A 20380-nucleotide genomic window follows, 5' to 3' on the forward strand; every position below is an offset into this window, starting at 1 on the left:
TACATTCACAGACAAAAAAAATTACCACAGATGCAGACACTGTTTAACAACATTCCATTGAGCCACAAATGGGAAATGTTGAGAGAGCGTTAGCATACCTTTCTTCTTATGCTGCTAGCTTCCATTCCACAGGTACACATGCACACAACAGCAGGCAAGCAACAATAGACAAACACATGGGTCTCTAAGGTTTTGGATTTACCTACAACCGTGTCGTTCCATGAGAACCTTTAAGTGATTTGCTTCTGGCACTAGCATTAGCAATCCCACAATACAGACTGTTGAGAAAAATGTTGCTCAACATTAGAGATATGCACATGATATTCAAAGTGGTTAGGGTGGCTCTATTCAGAACACCCAAATATAGAAAATGTGACTCAGTCACTGCATGGATTATGCTAGCTACAAAAAAAAAACACCCTTACTACACAGTGATTTTCTAGTGGAAAGATATGCACATCCAACAAGGCAAAGAAACAAATCCAAACACATATATACTCCTAAGGACTCCTGATATGTCAAGAGAAACAACAGTGGACCCTATAAGGGGTAACAAAAGACCATTTTCTTGATGTTGGGATTTACTACATATCAAGGAAACTGAGATCAGACGTTAACGTGCATGGGATGTGTTGTGCGTTCCTCAAACATACACTGTGAATATCGTCTTCCCATCCTCACCCCATATCACACACTTGCCATTTGTTTACAACCTAAAATAGGATACAGCCTATGAAGTGTGAACCTGTAATGAAAACAAACTTCCTCTGATACAGATCCTTGTGTGGGCGTAACTTCCCATTCTCTTCTGCAAGCTGGAAATGATCAGTGTGTTTATAGGAACTGAGCATTAGATGAATTAAATATTTTCCTATAATGAAACAGGATGGGTAACCTCTGAGCACTAAGAGTGCAGTGTTCATACTGGTATCCCTTTGGTGGCCACCACCTCAGTCTTACAGAATTATTCTAGATTCTATTCATGTTGTGATGTTTGATACCATCAACTATGGTATCCTTCTGGGGAGGCTGGTTAAGTTGGGAGTGTGAGGTACCATGCTTTGGTGGTTCCACTCTTACTTGATTGGCCAATTCCATAAGGTGATGCTGGACTGCTGCTTGGACCTGTGGCTTTTATGCTATGGGGTCCAGCATGGTTCCATTATGTTCCCCTTGTGGTTTAACATTTACATGAAAAATTGAGGAGGGATCATAAGGGGATTTGGAGGGAGATGCCTCAAACATGCAGGTGACATCCAGCTGTACTTCTCGTTAACAGTTGAGTCAGGTTGGTCTGTGGAAGTCCTGAACAGGTGCCTGGAGATGGTAATGGGATGGATGGAAGCCAATAAACTGAATCTCATTCTTTACAAGGTGGAAGTGCTGCTGGTTAATGACAAAGCTGCTCACAGACAAAAGAGTAATCCTATCCTGAAAGAGGTTGCACTCTCCCTAAAGGAATAGGTTTGTAGCTTGGGGGTAATGCTGGATCTTGGTCTACAACTGGAGGCCCAAATCTCCTCTGTGGCACGCAGTGCCTTTTATCAGCTTCTGCTTATATGCCAGCTGCAGCTGTTCCTTGAAAAGCGTGATCTGGCCACAATGATCCATGCTCTGATTACATCCACGTTAAATTATATCAATGTGCTTTACATGGAGCTACTAGAAAATTCAGCTCATCCCAGTGCTGAAAGATCTGCACTGGCTAGCCATTTGTTTCCAGATACAATTCAAAATGCCAGTTCTTACCTTTAAAGCCCTAAATGGCTTGATCTGCACCAAGGTACTTGGAGGACTGCTGTGCCCCATATTGCCCAATCTGCCAATTAAGATGATCCTCACAAACCCAGCCGACAGATGTGAGGTGGTTGTTAACCAGAGGAGCGCTTTCTCAGTAATGGCCGCTCACTTTTGGAATGCCCTTTCCCTTGAGGCTCAGTTGGCACCTATGTTGCCTTCGTTTAGGCACCGAGACAAATGTTTCTGTTCACCCAGACTTTTAATTAAGGGGTTGTATTTTCAACACTATTTTAGCCTGAAAACTGTTGTCTGTGGTCTGTTTTTATGGTCTATGTTTTTTATGCTGGACCAGAGCTTTTCTAATGCTGGATTTTAATTAATATTTTTATTTTCATTTTGTAAGCTGCCTCAGGCAGGTTCCTGGAGAAGTGGCATAAAAATGTTCTAAATAAATAAATAAATTCAGTTTATCTTTTTAACAATATATATACTCAGGATATCTATTTTGGGATTTCATCTCAGCTCTGGCTTCCCAATTCACTATATATTTATTTTTGTCTTGCGAAACAAGAGGGAATGGATGATGTTTCCCTGAGAAAGACTATTGCTCTTCTTTTTTCTTAGATACCTTAAATGACATTACTTAAGTTCATTTATTTGGGAACTCCAGTTTCTCCAGTGATGCCTGGGGGTAGTGAGAAATCAGAAATGCTCATTCACGGAAGCCAACACCCACAAACCAAGCACAAAGGGATATCTACTAGTCCCAACGACGGAGAGGTTAGCAGAGCCAATACAAATAGGGCAGTGCAAATCATGAGGTACTCAACGGTGGCCTCATGCAGATTTACGATTTTCCTTCCTTTTCTGCATATTCAGCTTATTGCTCAGTCACTGAGGCCCAAACTAGACGTTATACGGCAGGTACATGTTACAGTGTCCTGCCAGTCGGAGTGGAAGAACCATGGAAAGTGGAGTTTACTTAACCTTTTTACTCTCTGTATGTCTACTCAGAATCGATCCCAGGAAGTTTTTCTGCCTATTAGAAGCCTGTATAGGCAGCAATTTTGAGAAGGAAAATGGCCAGAAAGAAAATGGTTACAAGCAGACCCTCTCTGTCTCCTCCCTACTACTCCTCTCATCAAATTGGCAATTATTACACGCCTCTGGTATGTGACACCTTGTTTGGCTCTCTGTTACAAAGAGATTTCTACGCTCCAGCTTTGCAGGTGTAGGTTAGTGGGTCCACAAACCAAAAGAAATGTGTGTGCTTTCCCCCAATTAGTGAGCAGAAATTGTACATGTCACACAACTCCCAAAAACTGCAGAAAACTTTTTTTCTGTCCTAATATATTATTGTCTTCAGTTCCCACTAATCATTCAGATTCTAAATAAACTTCTATCACTGCAATAAAGGAGAATAACGAAGGCACATGACGAGTAGTTTAGTGTGATTGTAAAAATGTGTTTTCTGATTGCAGAATTTGGAATTAACTAAAGAAATATAGACACTTGTACATGATTAAGTATCCTAATAATTAGGCTTACAGCGCTTGAGCTAACTCGGTGAAGCCCAGTCTTCAATTTCTGCATTACACTAAATACTACTCTCACACAAACCCCTTTCTTCCATCATGACTGGGTGTTTTACAGCAGTAATCATGTACATTCTTTCCATTTCCATTGTATTTGAGAGGAACCAGCTTTATATCTTGCCACGAGTAATTTCCATTTTTAAAAGGATAAAACTTCATTTTAGGGAATCGGTAACGTTTGCAAACTAGCCCCTCCTAACTGGAATGTGTAGTAATTTATTCGCCTTTAGGCATTCCTGATGACTGTCACACAGCAAAGAGACCAGCATATCGTTTTCTCTAACCAGGCCTTTCAACAAATTATTTTGTTTTCTGTCTGCCTGCCTACCTCATAGAATCTTCATTTAGGTGCTAGCCAAGCTTGCAACTAAGGAGAAGTGCCTAGTTTTTGCACATAATGTTGTTCAGCTCTAACCTTTTTCATAGCCATGCCTACTGTCACCTTTGAATACAATGGTTCATTCATTCATGACCTAAGGGATTGTGCCTAGTCCTGAAAGTTTTGTTTTTGGAGTGTTGGGGAATCTGCTACTATGTTGTAAAGGTTCCTCTTCCTTTGTTCTCTGGACAATATGTCTTTTTGGTAATGGTAATCAACCACCTGCTTCTAGACACTGGAGGAGGAGAGTGCCCTCAAGTCACAGCTGACTTATGGTGACCCCTGGCAAGAGACTAGCAGAGGTGGTTTGCCATTGCCTGCCTCTGCAACCCTGGACTTCACTGGAGGTTTCCCATCTAACTACTAAGGATATGATTACAAATAGACTTTAATTCTTAGAACTCTGTAACTCAAACAAGGCCCTAGTTTTGGGGATACAGAGTTTTTTAGAGATTGTTTTTCTTTATATGGTTGGAATTCCAAATAAACTTATTCCCTGACAATAAACTACTTGTATAGATTGCATTGGTGTTTCAATAGATTTAAACCGCTGCAAAATCTACACTCTTCCATGCTATGCTATGCTACAGGCAAGTGAACATTTGGGGTTTATAGGGGAACCTGAGGCATCCTGACAAGTCTAGGAAAGCTGAGGTAGTAGATGTTCATTATTTTTTGTGTGTGATTTTAAAAAAAAAAATCCATTTTTAAAAGGACAGAACAGCCCTTATATTTCAGATAGAAAGTCTACCTAGTACAGCATTCTGTTTTGTTTGGTGCTAAAACTGATGCATCTGAGTAGCTTGCAAGCAGGACAGGAAAACAGTAGTTGAAGGCACATGGCAAACTAGCTATGGATACAAGATTAAGACACTGTAACACATACACACCTTTTGCCCCACTATACTAATCTTACCTTGTATGCAGCTTGCCTCATAAACTGCTTGGCAGGCTGCTTCCAGATAGCTGGCACAGTGATGACCCATCGTACCTCAGAATTTTCAAACTCTGAACCTTCCTGATCACTCAGCTCCTAGAAGAAATGAAAGTAACATAGGAGGGAGATATAAAATTGACGCCAGATGTTTTTAAAAAATGTGTGTGTGTGGGGGGGGGGGGGGGTTTGCTGGCTCCAATGAAAATAAGTTGCACTCTTCATGGTTCTAATGTTATGTCTATGCCAGATAGTTTAAACCATTGATTGACACATTAAAAATGTGTAAAATGTCAAAGCCAGTGTTTCTGTTACACCTTATCAAAGAGTACCATTAAAAAAGCAGAATTCAGTGGGGTAAGTTTCTCTCCAACAGAGAGCCCAGAATATGGCAAACACAGCAGCTTGCTTTATGTGTGTCTTCACAGTGAAGGTCAAGGCTGCTCCAAATTCATTCTCCTAAACATTAATCAGACTGAAAAACAGTTGCTGTATCACCAGCAGACACCACATTCTCCACACTTTACTTATCTTAAATGGCCATTATATATTATGTTAACCATCATTAAATTATGCTTTTTGTTTTAAAACTTCAACTTTCTTTCTCACTGAAAACCTGGAAAAGATTTGAGTTTGTGCTAGTTGGGAAAAGTCTACTTTAAGCAAATAATGAATAGTAGATAGATGTCAAGAACTTGCATTCAGCTTGTGGTATGAGCGGTAACATGATTTAGGAAGGATTCCAGGCGTAATGACCTGGCATATCTTTCTCTGTTGTCCAAAAAAAGAAGGGAATCCAACAGGGTGAACAATATTCTTCTTTGAAAATAAATGTCTAAATGTAATAAACCAACAGGAGTATGATTACCATGATACAGGTCACATTCAGACATCACAACATACTTCTGTTTATGACAAGCATGAATACAACTTGTTTAATTTAGAAAATGTTTATGCTGACTCTCCAGGGATCCTCTTGAAGCCTGTTTGAAATGTGTGTGTGCCCCTCCCTCCACTCCCCTTCCCCTGTGTTTGGAACACAGTTGAAAGCTCCCTGGTTTGGAAAATAGGGCTGCCGACAGGCCTGAAGTAAAATGTCCTGTACTTTTAATAGAGGCTCAATGGGATGTTATTTGCCTCCATGCCATGAAAAACTTCAGCTGCCCATTTCCATATATTAAACCTCTATTAAGAGACAGGATATTTTTCTCCAGACCTGTTAGCAACCATATTGGGAAACATTCCGTTGAATCTGATGTGATCCCGTGCCCCCACCAAGGGACCGGCAACCCTAAGTGGTTTAATATGTGCTTGGCTTCCTCACTGCAAGATTATTGAGCTCAACTTCACTTGTAAGCTAAAAAAGGTATTCAAAGACCTTTATTTTTTAGACTATAAATACTATGGTAAATGAAAACCAATATTCTGAAACAAGATTCTACTTTATGGAGCCAATGTGGCTACAGACTACCTATTTCATTTACTTATTTGTTTGTTTTATAGCTGGCCTTTCTTGCTGAGACTCAAGGCGCCTTACAGAATAATAAACAAGGTAATCATATTATACATAGTTTTGATCTGTATTTTATACAAGCCCCAGGAAGGATGTGTGGGTCTCATCTCTAAACAGGGCTACCAACAGAGCCATGTGTTATATAACTAAGATTTTGCTGAATGGGGGAACAACTAACAGAGTCATTCAGTAAATCATAATGTTTTCAAAGTGAATAATGTTTGTTGCTGTGGCGACCATTTTAAGAAACTTGTACCGTGGCTTACATTTAGGTATGCCTTACTAGGGATAATAGACCTTATTCATATATGTTTCCATTGGCATGCTGTGGTGCTAGTTTTGACTAAAACCACACAATTGAATTATCTGAACTGAAAACGCTGGGGACAACTTTGCCACGACCCCTGCTGCTACCTGTCCTCTGCCCAGAATGATGACTCTGACTCAGAGGGGTCTAGCCAAGAGGGGTCTGACCCAGAGTGTCTGGGAGAAAGTCCTGAGCGACCTGGACCAGGGGACCAGGCCCCTCAGTGAGACCAGGAAGGGCTTGATATGACAGAAATGTCTGCTGATTGTGCCTCAGCTCTACCAGAAGTCACTTTGCCAGAACCAGCAAACGAGCCCACACTGCCCAGCCCCTGAGACAGCTGCTGGGTCTCTGCCAGGCAGGGGGCATAACCAGAGCCATAGTCCTTCAGGACTCACCCATACTTAGCAGGAACAGCAGCAGCAGAAAACCCAGGCTGAGGCGGCACACAGGAGGAGAAGTGCCAGGCTGACTGCACACAATCTCACTGTAATCCCAGAGCAGAGTGCTGAGAACACGAGGAGTTCAGCTGACCAGGTGCAGACAAACCTCACATGTTCTAAGCTATAATGTGCACTAGCTGGTGTCACTTTTAGGAAGGATTCTAGAATTCTCCTCCTGTGATTTTTTCTGTATTAGGTGGTTTTATTTTCCAAATGAACCTGACACATTAGAAATTCTTCACTGTTCTGTTTTTTATTTCCAAATGTGGTACACTATGCAGTGTATGTACAGTCTGCCATAGATTCCATGCGCATTGACAAAACATTGAAAAAAAGCTACCATAGTAAGTATTTTTGTTGTGGTGCAGGAACACATGTGTGTATTACAAGTAGTGCAATCCTAAGCAGTTACACCCTTCTAATGGTCCCAGAAGTTGTAACAAATTGCACATACTCCAAATCCTGAATTAATTTTAGAAACACTGTTAGTTAAAATGGAACTCAGCAGGAGTGGAATGCGGGACAAAAATACCCCCCAAACGATAACAGAACATAAAAGGATGTGCACTCATCCCCTGTCATTTTTCATCATAATACCAGAGAGGAAAAATAATAATAATGAAATAGAATAATGATTCAAAGCAAAAAATGTAGGTTAACTTTCCAAAAATCAGGCAAATTCTCTTACTGTGAGTGGAATTCAGATCTGGAGCTCCAGCACCAGGGTCTGAATACTGGGATATTTTGCACAGTTATACACCAAAATGTAGCTGTTGAGAACTATGATACTTAAAAACTTGCTAATGACTGGAATGTTACTTGTAATCAGCTGTGGAACTTTAGTCAGTGCACCCATCATGCCTATCCTCGAGAATTTAGAAACAGGCAAAAATTCTCAAAGGTCAGTGACACATTTTTTTTTCCAATCTGAAGCTCCAAGATGGAGCTAGTGAAAGAGAGCAAAAGGGATTCACACGGTTTATGCCCTGCCTGCCCACACAGGCAAGTGTTAAGTACTATATGGGCATCCACACTGTGGCACAGTGAAGAAGCGATGAGTAGTGGAGGCAGGGGGGCTGCTGGGGAACAGGTAAATGGCTGCTGATTGGACCGAGCTACTTATTGCACTGTTATTCTCCTGCATGGAGACAAACTCAAGAGAAGAGAGGCATGGGCCTCTAACCATGGGAAAAGACTGAAGAACTCTTCCTGGAAACTTACTCTGAATAGTGTGAGAAAAATGGGGACTGGGCTGCAGGGATTTCATTGCTCTGAGATACTATTCTGGTAATAAATAAATGAAATAAGTGACAAAAAGCTACTTCTGTTGATTGCTACAGAGCTGAGATATCACCATCAACACATACCTGATAAAATTCTGCTAACATATTTTTATGGTAAGGAAGGAGGTCATGCACAGGAATCTAGAGTACTTCAGCAGCATCAGTATGCCTGCACTTCCTACAGCTGCTACACTTTGTTTATGTCAAATACCACTGCAGGCTGAAGTCTGGCAAGGTTATGTTAGCTGGGCCGGCATCTGTCATGGTTATAAATATAAAGAACAGGAGTCAGAAGAGTTGCTTTACCTTTAATGCTTGTTCCTTAAAGTACTGTAGAGCAAAAGCAAATATTTCAAGTGCTTTAACTCTCTTGCCATTTGCAGCTGTCAGATCTGTTTCCAGAGTGAGATTCTGGAGGAAGAAAAATATTACAAAGTATTAAAAGGAAGCAGAATGTCTAAATCCACTGTTCTTGATTTCAGAGAAGTGAATTTGCTATTGTCGATGCACCATTCTGGTGAAATATAACTCCAAGTTTGCCCAGTTTTCTCCTTGGCAGAGGATTTCTCCACCCAATTGTATTTTCAGGAATTGTGTCATTTTAATGTCATAAAAGTTCAGTCTTTTTGCACTTCTTAGCTATGATTTCAATAAAGTGCAAGTTTAGCTATATGTCCTTGATGCTGATATGCATGGTGGCTATCAAATGTACCTGCTGAAGCACTGATTTAAAAAGACCACCTCTACAAAAATTGTGCCAACAGCTTGGAAAACACTGTCTGTACCACAATAAGTTTGAGGTTGGGAAATCCATGAAGAGAAGTGGTCCCAGGGTACTGATATGGAATAAAGGCAGAGGAAAACAGCGCTAATGGGAAATAGTTAGTGGTTCACAGCCAAAAACAGTTGGGGAGGGGGGTAGAAAGGTGGGACAACTGCTATTAACTCTCTAAAAAGCAATTCACAGCTCTTTTGATGTCACATTTACTTTGAACCTAAGTTTACTGTAGCAGTGGCAAATGTACTGTAACACCATTAGGATATTAAAACATTTAGGAAGAATGTCATTCATTACTTACTCCAGTTGTGTGCAGCTTCATCTTAAACTTTTCAAAATACAACCAGTGCTTTGATTCATTAGGGTCCAGGTCATGATAGAAATCTCTGGCTGCATAACCAAAACTGTGGAACTTTCTTTCTGGAGTTAAGAGGATAGTTGTTGGTGTCTTCTGATTGGACACCCCAGGGTCTCCTCCTTCCCATCGCCTAAAATACAGAGGAAGCCATTCTGAATCAGTGATCTTAGATCTTGGCATACTTTATCACATGTACTACATGCCCTGCCCATGTAGTTCAGTGAACAGGGCACAGAACTCAGACTACAAGATCTGGAATCAATTTTATTGATCAATCAAATTAGTTATGTGCAGATATGCCTAGCCATAAGAAAAGTTAGTGAAGTTTATCACTGCATCTGTTATCCTATTTGACCATATATGTTGAAACAGGAACAGTAAGTATATTCTTGAGCATGAGAAATCATGGAAATTGCTATGGCTGGGAGACAAAAGCTACTAGTTCATGGGACATTGATCTAATAGAATAATACAAGTAGTAAGCTGCAAGGATTTGCAGTGGGCAGCTCATGTTCCACTCCCAAACTATGTCCTCTTTCCATAACCTGCCCACTTAGCCTCTTCCCTTCTCCTACTTTCTTTTCTCCTTCCCACCCGACTTTGTCTGTCCCATTTTCACCTTTCCCTCTTCCTCGCCGGGCAGCCTCTCCCTTATGACCCAGTTGCATGGTGGGGAACCTGCAGCTGTATCCCCTTCTCCACACTATTTCCTCTTTCCCTCTTCCTGGCAGCCTCTATATGCTCACCTTTCCCTACATCCTCCTATCCTTCAACCCCATTAAACAATTTACCTTTTATCTGTCCCCCATCTTCATCTATATTTGCTAATTCACTTCATTTATATATTGCCTTTCTCCACAAAGGGGACCCAAAGCAGCTTACGTCATTTTTCTTGCTTCCATACTATCCTCACAACAACCCTGAGAAGGAGGTTAGACTGAGAGTGTGTGACTGGATCAAAGACTCCCAGTAAGCTTCCATAGCAGAGTGGTGATTTGAACCTGGGTCTCCTAGATCCTACTCTGAAACTAAACACTACACTACGCTGGCTTTGGAGGGGGAGAAGAGGCTCACTGTTCAACAGTAGCAAGTAGCTGAGCCTGGATATGTCAGGCAAGTCTTGTGGTATCAAGTTGCCTAGTGGTTGCTGCTGGGCCTGGCCCTGGTGAGTCCCCCTTCAGAGGCCCAAACTACCCTTTACTGATGGATACCAAGCCTGGAATACTGAACTTACTGTTAGTTGGTTGTCTAGTAACAGCCACTGAGGGCATCTCTTTAAAGCTACAGGAGCTCCTTTAATCTTTTTGGGGTTGTTTAACACCTCTCCCCCGCCCCAGTGTGTGCGGTGTGTGTGTGTTTTAGATTTCAGATTTTTCTACATACATTTTACAGGACAATCTGTCTTGTCTGTTCATGGATCCAGTCTCTGGATTTACATATCCTTAGATTAGGGCCACTTGGCTATTAGTATATAAGATGATTGCAAAGTGTGGCCCAAGATAACGTGAACTGGCTCTAAGAGCTGTCATTGATCCAGATGACTGCTATAAGCTGAAATCCCCTAATGCTAACCCCATCTCTACGACTTTGAATAATTATTCATTTTTTTAAAAACCTCTCTGTAATTAAGAATCTAGTCATATATCTGTTTAGAAGGCTTACACACATGTTTTTCCTCCTGTACACCCGAATATATAAGATGTAAATGCAACGAACAAATCTTTGAAAACTCGACTCATAGACATACAGTGGTTTAAATACTAGGACTGACTGCAAGTCCCTCTTGAACATATATTTGGGGGGAAACCAAGTTTGTTGCTGTGTAATGTATGAAATACTAACTTCAGTTACCAGGCTGAATTCAAGGTCATGACTATTTCATTCGAAGTCCTTCATGGCCTAGGCCCCTGCAAATCCACCTGTCTCCCTATGCTTTGCCACACTAGCTTTGTTCATCTGAACAGACTTTCAGCAGAAACTACCCTGCAGCTGGGTTAAATCAACAACTGCCCTGTACACACACTTTCTCTGTGGTAGCCCCCACTTTGTGAAATGGCTGAAGAGGTCAGGAAAGATCCCACTCTCCTGGCTTACTGCAAACTATGCATGACTGAATTATTTAGGAGCGCCTTCTTCTCAGATTTTAGGGCTATGCCATAAGAACTAGCTCAGAGAGATACCTCGGTAAGGGACAGTAACTGTAAACTAGTCTATTGGGTACTGTCTGCTGATGTTGATATGCTCCTACTGGGTAGTTTGACATTGCTGAAGATGGCATGTTAGTTTCAATGTTGGTCTGTAACAGCAATGTTGGTCGTAATAGAACAAGATTACGCTCCACTAGCACCTTAAAGACCAACTAGATTTCCAGGGTATAAGCTTTTAAGAGTCAAGGAGCTATGACTCTCGAAAGCTCATACCCTGGAAATCTAGTTCTTCTTTAAGGTGCCACTGGATCCAAATCTATGTCATGTTAATTACTTGTGCTTTAAATCAGAAAGGTTTAATCTATGTGTTCAGCTTTAATGTAGTTTTTAAATTTGCAGCTATCATGACCTATTGTATCTGTTTTCATTGAATGTGCTGTTGATCATATTGCATTTTTGCTCTGTGAATGTCCTAGTTAAATGATTTTATTATATTTATTTGCAATATGTAATCTACATTGGATCTCAGTGAGAAAGGCTGACTATAAATAAACAATAATAGTAATGAAAAGTCTATTAATAATAAATAAATACACTGGGGGAGGAAGCTGCTCATACACACAAAGAGCAAACAAGGTGAGGTGATGTTTTTAATCTTAGCTATTCAAAACATCCATATTCTATAACATTATTTTTTTAGCTAACAGGCAGTTTTCCAGATGAGACACCATAGTTGAATGGCTTATCTAACAGGCATGAATTTCATCTCTTATTTGTTATGGAGGAAATACCTTGTTTAGGATTGGATCTTGTGATCCAGGGGCCACCATGGCAGCCAATCTTTCCTGCCTTCCCCTGGCAGCCTCTCGCAGTCCCTAAAGAGATTACGCTTGGGGTGCAGGGAGCCCTTTGGACAAAATGCCATGGGGAACAGGGAGCTGCTGTGGGTAGAAGAATTTGGAGAGACTGTCCATCTCTTCTGCTATCAGAGGTTATGTTAAAGTAAGAAGAAAGAAAGCAGTTGCAATTTTGTCTAGTTTCACCTTTGCATTGCACCTTTGTATTGCATCTAATTACAGTTCTGGTCGCCCTCACAGATGATCTCTGCAGTCAGCTTGACCATGGAGGGTCAGCACTGATGTTATTGCTTGTTCTTACAATGGCATTCTACATGGTCGATCATGACCTTTTGACCCACTGCCTCACTGACATAGGAGTCCATGGGATAGTCTTGAAGTGGCTTACTTCATTTCTCCAAGGTTAGGGACAGAAGGTAGCGCTAGAAGTGTCTACAAGATACACCTTGATATGTTGGGTCCCTCAAGGGGAAATTCTTTCTCCAATGTTGTTTGACATCTACATGCCCCCCTTCACCCAGCTGATACAGAGTTTTGGGCTGGGGTGCCACCAGTACGCTGATGACACCCAGCTGTATCTGTTGATGGGCAGCTACCCAGCCACCACCCCACAAAATTTGACAAAGGGGCTGGAGGCCATGGAAGGATAGTTGAGGAAGAGTCGACTGAGGTTGAATCCAACCTAGATTGAGGTGCTGTGGCTGGATGGGGGGCGGGATTCAGGTTTGGACAGTGCACCCTTAACACCAGCACAGACTGTCAGGAGTTTGGGTGTGGTTCTGGATGCCTCCTTATCTATGGAGGCCCAGATCACAAATGTTGCTAAGATGGCATTTTTCCAGCTATGACAAGTGAGGCAACTGGCCCCCTTCCTGTCCCGCCATAACCTAGCCACGTAATTCATTCAACAGTCACCTCTAGATTGGACTACTGTAACTCGCTCTACACTGGCCTACCCTTGAGACTAGTCCAGAAACTCCAACTGGTCCAGAATACTGCAGACAGCACACATTCATCCTGTGCTACATCAGCTGCACTGGCTACCAGTGGAGTACCAAATCAGGTTCAAAGTCTTGGTATTGACTTTTAAGGCCTTGAGTGGCCAGGGACCCATGTATTTTCAGGACCGTTCACCAAAGAGTGTTATGCTCTGAAGAGAACAATCTGCTGGTGACCCCCAGCCCAAAAGCAGTCTGGCTGTCCTCAACCAGAACCAGGGCTTTTTCTGCCCTAGCTCCTACCTGGTGGAACTCTCTGTGTGACTTAATGCAGTTCTACAGGGCTGGTATGGCAAAGATGTTCTGCCTGGCTTTTGGCTAAGGACGGCAACAAATGCCGTCCTGCTGGCACCCCTCCTCTTTTTTCCTCTCCCCCCCTTTCCTATTTTTCCTGCCCCCTTTCCACTTCCATGGAAACCAGTGATAAATTTAGAAACTGAAGTATTAACACCATCTAAGAATGTTTTATTCATGGATTATTTAAATTGTTGACTTTTAATGAATGTTTTTATTATGTTGTTCACCGCCCTGAGCTATGTGTACTCAGGGGTAGGTCAGTTTTTAAATTGAAATTATAAATAAATAAATAAACAAACAAATATTCATTCTTCCCATAGCCTTCCCCTTACTCACTGCATAAGCTTTTGGGGGATCATGGTAGATTTCGGGGAAAATTTTAATTAGATTTTCATGCAGGCATGTGACTCTTCGTATTCATGGAAACAAACTAGGTAACCATGTCACCATGTCTACATGGGATTATTCAGAGACTGAACAGAAGCTACTGCTTGTTAAATCCTACACACCAGCTGCACATTCAGGGAAAGAAGAAAGGTATTGTTTTGATTGGGGTTCCTTAATTACTGTAATTTCGACTCATTCATGGACTGTTATGCTAATAGAAAGTGCACTTAGGAGCTGAGTAATTGTGACAGCCATCTATTCTCTCCTAAACAGAAATTGCATTAGTCCTTTTTCTGTAATGAATGCCTGTGAGCTGCAGTTCACTCAGAAACACAATGTCTCACAGATATTTCAGTTAAGATTTTGACACATTATTTTGGTTTCTAGAACAAATTGGATGCACCAAGCTCTTGAGACCAGGACAAAGCAAAGCACAAGCATCCAGGGAAGTTCTGTGTTCTTTGTAAAAGGAAGTTCTTAGTCCCTGAAGCTGCAAAAACAGCCTGGGGAGCATACAGTAGATGTCTCATAAAATTTCACGAAGGGTTGATTGTGGGGTGGGATTTCAGTGACTTCCACGCTTCTTTTGCCCTCAGGGGAAAAAACCCAGCAAGGGTTAGCAAATATTTTTGTATCCTTGCCACACTTATCCCCATACAGTCCTAAAATACATTTTTCAAACTTCTTTTAAAAGCCTAGCAAAACTGAATTGCCTTTTCATTTTACTGTCTATAAGAACTTCTAACCCCAATTCATTTCCCTTCTTCCAATGTTCCTGGTTCTCTTACACCACTGCTTATTCAACTACATTAACCTCAAAAACCCAGCCTTAACATCTCCACTCCACAGCAGTGACCTCCAATCTGCTATCAAACCTTGATATGCTGCCTTCTAGCACCTGACACAAACTAGCTATTCATTTCCAGGGTAGAAAGGAATTGTCCCCTCGCAAGTAGTCTCTGGTGTACAAAGTCTGGTTCCCTTAAATTGCTGAGCAAAAGATATAATGAGAGAGAAGCCACCACTGTAAGGGCTCTGATTCTCTGCCTCTTTCCTCTCTCTGCAGGACCAACTTCTGCTGGTGAAGCTGGAGGAAAACTTTCAATCTCAAGCAGAAACAGCACGTGCCTTTTTTGCTGTGGGACACCTGATGCCATGGGCTCTGCATTCCCAATGGCTGCTACAGCAGAATAGCTGGGCGATGGAACATGCTGTCCAGGGAAGGCACACAAATCTGTGCTGGAAGTTTTTTAGGAGAATGAATGTGCATCTGTCAGGAACAGTTTAGGTCTAGCAAATTGGGCTGGTGCAGTGGACTGGATTACATGACCCAAGAAATCCCCTCCAGCTCTATAATTTTGGCTGGTCCACAGTTTCTTGTTATCAGGACACAGTATGCTCAGCCTTTGTCTGCTTAACCTAGTTCATTGATTTGTTAATGTTTTTGGAGGTGGACTAACACTAAAAAGCAAGAAGGCATTTAATAAAAAAGGATCATCAGAAAACTAAGCATCAGTGAAGGAGCGATATAAATGGGGTGGCAGAGAGGCAAGATGCAGATGGTTTTGAAATTTAAAAGAACAAGGCTTTAGCACTGACATGTTTATGTTAATGTAAACATTCTTAAGAATGGTGCAGATAGAAATGACATTTCCTGTGCTTAAAAAATTTGCTATTTATCATACAAACAACTCTAATTACATAAATACTGTTGTCTTCGGAACACATAACTGTTAGTTGATTGAACAGCATCTGGACATTCCCCCCCACCCCACAACCGCAAGTCCATAAATGTGTACACTATCAAAATGTTTCCCAATGCTTTAGTGATTCTGGATTAAAATCCTGAACTGTTATATTTGGAAGAATTCATCCTCCATTTCATCTAAAAATGTAAGTATTGTTCCTTTTTTCTTGACTACTTTCATTATGTTACATCAAGGCATCAACATTTGCATAGCTGCTGTTGCTTCCATATAATGCTATACCAAACAGAACTTACCGTTAATTCAATAAGTATTAGTTCACAAAAACAAATCTCATGGCTATGGCTAGTATGATAGCAGTTTGATCTTCACTCAGGCAACATTGCTCAGACTGAAGAACTAAGCCAAAATCAAAGGATTTAAAAGGCCAGATGGTATCCTATTGGTCTTTCTGTATCATCTGACCACTGCTGAACCAGAAACTGCAGTGCCATCTTTTGGCCAGCTGCACTGCAGCACAAAGCAGGGCAATAACTCCCTCTTAGTGGCTTCAACAAACTCAAGGCGGATAGGTCTGTTAGTGGCTACTAAGCCATGGTGACTAAAAGTAAACCTCTGAATACCGGTGCCAGCAGGCAACATCAGGGGAAGGCCTTGGCCTCTCTGCCCTGTTCTTGGTCTTCAGAGGAACTAGTTAGCCACTATGTGAGACAGGATGCTGGACTAGATGGACTACTGGTCTGATCAGGCTTGTCTTATGTTCTTCTGGCAAGCTGCCATGGTGGCAGAGAGAGTAAGAGGCCCACAACCCTTATCTGCCAACAATATCTCCATTGCCAAATTCTGAATTCCTGTTACGGTAATTCACACACATTTTTGCTAATGAGCTCCACTATGCCCTTGAAGTGGCACTCACATAACCAGATCTAGCCACTGATATCGCATTGTCTCCAGCAACTACTGCTAAAATCTTGACGAATTTTACTCACAGTTTGGAAATTATTACAGTACTGTTAACTGCAAAGTCAAAGTCATTTCAATCACCATGCCCACAAGCCTGTATTAGTGGCCCTTACCTCATGACATGAATGCATTCTGGTTCCTTGGCGAAGCTGTAAGCATAGCCACTGGAAGTTGTCCCAAAATCAATGGCCACAACAACAAGAAATGATTGTTCCTCTGCATCATTTGCATCAGAGTCCTTCTGTTAAAAAAACAAAGTAAAACACTGATGTTATTTCATGCAGGAGCTGTAAAAATTACTGATTTTACACTAAAGCACGTCACTACTACTCTGCACCAGAGTAACACAACTAGAAATTCCTGAATCTTATCAGGACTTGCATGCTAGTAGGAATGAGAATACAATACTGATATTTAATTCAAGATGATATTTAATTTTTGTAACTCTGATGATAATCCAGATGAGGGAGAATGCCACTCAAATTCTTTTCTTGTAACTTTTGCAATCCGCTTGCCTGAATCACCTTATGTTCCAAAAAAGTGGATGGCTTTTGAAATGTCTGTTGTGTCAAATGCCAATTGCATTACAGTACAACAGGTAATTAGCATGTAACCATAGTTTCATTAGCATGAATTCTAACTCTGTGAAGTTATGCAACAGTAAATTTTAGCTTGTCAATAACAGAGAATTTTTAAATCAATGTAATTTCATCTGCTAAAGTGCCTCTTTTAAATAGTAGCATATAGTCAAATAAACCAACTTCTCCCCTTTCCCCCAACCAGTATGTGGATTCAGGAGTTGAAAAGAAGCATGCTGAAGCATCACACTTCTGCCCCATCTTGAATGTAGCTTCTGCTTTGTATGACTGTGTCAGATTGGCTGCTTTTGACATTTATAGAGGCCATTTTCAATGAGAAGGCCTGTGCTAGGAAAAGCAGTCCTGATCCTCCTAGCTTTACTTGCAGCCATAGCCTTAATGATAGTAGAATCTATGTTCAAAGGCCATATAAATCAGAGCGCCAGTGTAGTGTAGTGGTTAGAGTGCTGGAACAGGATCTGGGAGACCCAAGTTCAAATTCCTGCTCTGCCATAGAATTTTTATGGGTTACTGGGCCGGTCACACTCTCTCTGCCTAACCTACCTCAAAGGGTTGAGGATAAAATGTTCTGGGTCCCCTCTGGGGAAAAAAGCAGGGGATAAATAAAGTAGACAGACAGACAGACAGAGACAGACAGACAAAGATTACCAGGCACTGAGTACAAACCACAGCAAATTGCTATTACCATCATTCCCTTTGCAAAATATAGCTCTCAACATTACAGGATCAGTTTGCAGCAAAATGAGCTCTTGCAAGTTAAGTAATTTAAACGCTCAGTTTTGCCCCCTTTTTGTCTGCAATGGAATGCCAAAAGTTCATATCTATTCGGTGAGAAAAAAAATTCAAAATTCGAACGAAACTTTCAGAAGAGCACAAATGTATAAGATTCCAAAATGTATTCTAAAGAACAACAGACATTAATAAAAGAAGATGAAAGAGCAGCTTTCAGAGGTCCATCAGTAGAATGAACTTCCATGGGAAATAACAGCATCACAAACATTGCTACCTTGTATACCAAACTCAAGGTACATGTTTGCTGGGCCACTGTCAAAACTTGTTAAGTAAACCACATAAAATGCCAGATCAAGCCTGTCAATGTGAATTCTTGTAGACTTAGAACGTTCTTGTAATGTAAAGAAAACATTCAGTCAAATACATTGCTACATTGGCCTATTTTTATTCTCCATGCTATTACATAACAAAGATGATTGCTGACACATTTTTAGATCCTCAGTTCCTATGTAGAATCAAAGACGACATTTTCTAGAAGTTCACCTCTGTAGCAATTTCTCCCTTTGCTTGAGACCAGCAAGACTTGCATGGTTAATGAGAAGGTGGTTCACCTGTACATCCTGAAGAAACTAACCTATAAATTTTAAGTCAGATTGACAAAACAAAGTACTACAAATAACTTGTTAAGTAAACCACACAAAATGCCAGATCAAACCTGGTTCTAGCACAGTTTATTTATAAAAACATTTTATACTCAAACTTTTATACCCTCCAACAGTGGCTCAAGGCAGCTTCCAAACTCACATACAGTACCACAAAAATATTAAAATATTATGTATACAAAAAACACTCAATTCATTTCCAGTGGATGCACTCAACATTGCTTCAAATCAGTTCAATTATACTTTTTTAAAAAAGTGTTTACAGTGCCTCTGAAACTGTGCCAAACTGGGAATCCTCCTGGGAGACTGTTCTAAAAAACAGATGTGTCAAACAAGAATAAGTATGCCAGGGAAGGCCCTGGGAGGATCTAAGTTGGCCCAAGGACTTGTACCAGGGGAAGCATTCCTTCAGCAGTCTATACTAGTGGTGTGCACACAAAAAAAGAAAAGAAAACAGTGATCCAGATCTGGGTTTCAGGGAAACCAAAAAAAAAAATCAGTATCCCTGAAATCGAGATAAGATCCTCTAATCCAGTTCTGCAAGATTAGAGAATTCCCAATTCAACAAGCCATAATTCTCTATGGAGAAAACTATCCGGGGGGGGGGGGTGAGGGACACTTTTCAAGCAAGCTACACCAAATTTTCAGGAAACCTACTCCTAATTGTATACTAAAGACCCCCAAATTTCAGAAAGAGTGTACCCCAGAGTCCAATACTATGGGCTTCTGAACAAGGAGCCCCCAGGCACTCTCCACTGTTTCCATTTCCATTTCCTATGGTGGGAAAATATTCCAATCTAGCTCTCAGGCAAAAACACTCAATTGCAAGGCAGAAACACATAGGGACAAGGCAGCCACTAGCAAAAACACAGTTCCAAATGCAAGCTCAGGCCAGAAAAAGCCCAACAGAACCAAACTGAAGCAAGGGAATCTAATCTCACCCCCAGAACCAAACTGAAGCAAGGGGACAAACATCAAACCAGAGAATCATGTCAAACCAGCAAATTCCATCCAACCAAACTAAAGCAACGGACACTGTTGCAAGCCCAACAGAATGTCACTCACAGAAGCCAAGAAGAACCCAGGGCCAATGAGGGAAGGCAACAGAACAGAACCAAACAAGCTGCACATCCCCAGAACCCCCAAGGATAAGGCAATGGCAAGCAGACACAATTGTAACTTAGTATAAGATGGATCCCTCTTGGCCTCAGAAAGTTAGAGGCAGGGGTAATTTGGGGAAATCCAAGTTCTCTGTCTAGTCTCTGTAGTCTATATTGCCACTCTCACCAGCTCCGAGGAGGCTTCAGCCAGAGTTGTAGGCTGCTGCAGCCCTTCGTCACTGGCCAACCTGTTCCCTTTCACCCCCACAATGAAGAAAGTTAACATTACACACAAGAATAGACAGCAAACAAACAACTCTTAACAAGTTAACGCAATAAAGCAAAGCACCCTCCAACACCAATTAATTAAAAACAATTAATAACTAATCTTTAAACTTAGAAAACTGCCAGCCAACCCCCTCTCCTCAAAACAGGAAAAAGAGTCTTAAGGGACTCAAAAAACAGGTGAAGTCAGGTGCCACTCCTCAGGCAGGCCACCCAACAGCATAGGCAGCACAGCAGCAGCCAGACCAGGCAGCAGGGAAGACAGGTAAATCCAGTAAATCCAAGGCACAGAGAGCAGGCCAGAGCAAGTGAGGGCA

The 20380-nt window shown here is 41.4% G+C and overlaps 1 protein-coding gene across 1 annotated transcript in view; it reads right to left on the reverse strand.

The window, feature by feature from the left end:
- The window catches only part of HSPA12A (heat shock protein family A (Hsp70) member 12A), a 63743-nt gene that overhangs the window by 22899 nt on the left and 20464 nt on the right, over positions 1–20380 (reverse strand). The window contains exons 3-6 of the mRNA XM_054983511.1: positions 16799–16926; positions 9274–9460; positions 8501–8605; positions 4631–4747 (exon numbers count right to left, since the gene is read on the reverse strand). Coding sequence (XP_054839486.1) covers positions 4631–4747; positions 8501–8605; positions 9274–9460; positions 16799–16926 — 537 coding nt within the window. The remainder of the gene's footprint in view (positions 1–4630; positions 4748–8500; positions 8606–9273; positions 9461–16798; positions 16927–20380) is intronic.

This window comes from Eublepharis macularius, chromosome 6, assembly GCF_028583425.1.
Source record: "Eublepharis macularius isolate TG4126 chromosome 6, MPM_Emac_v1.0, whole genome shotgun sequence".
Taxonomy (NCBI): domain Eukaryota; kingdom Metazoa; phylum Chordata; class Lepidosauria; order Squamata; family Eublepharidae; genus Eublepharis; species Eublepharis macularius.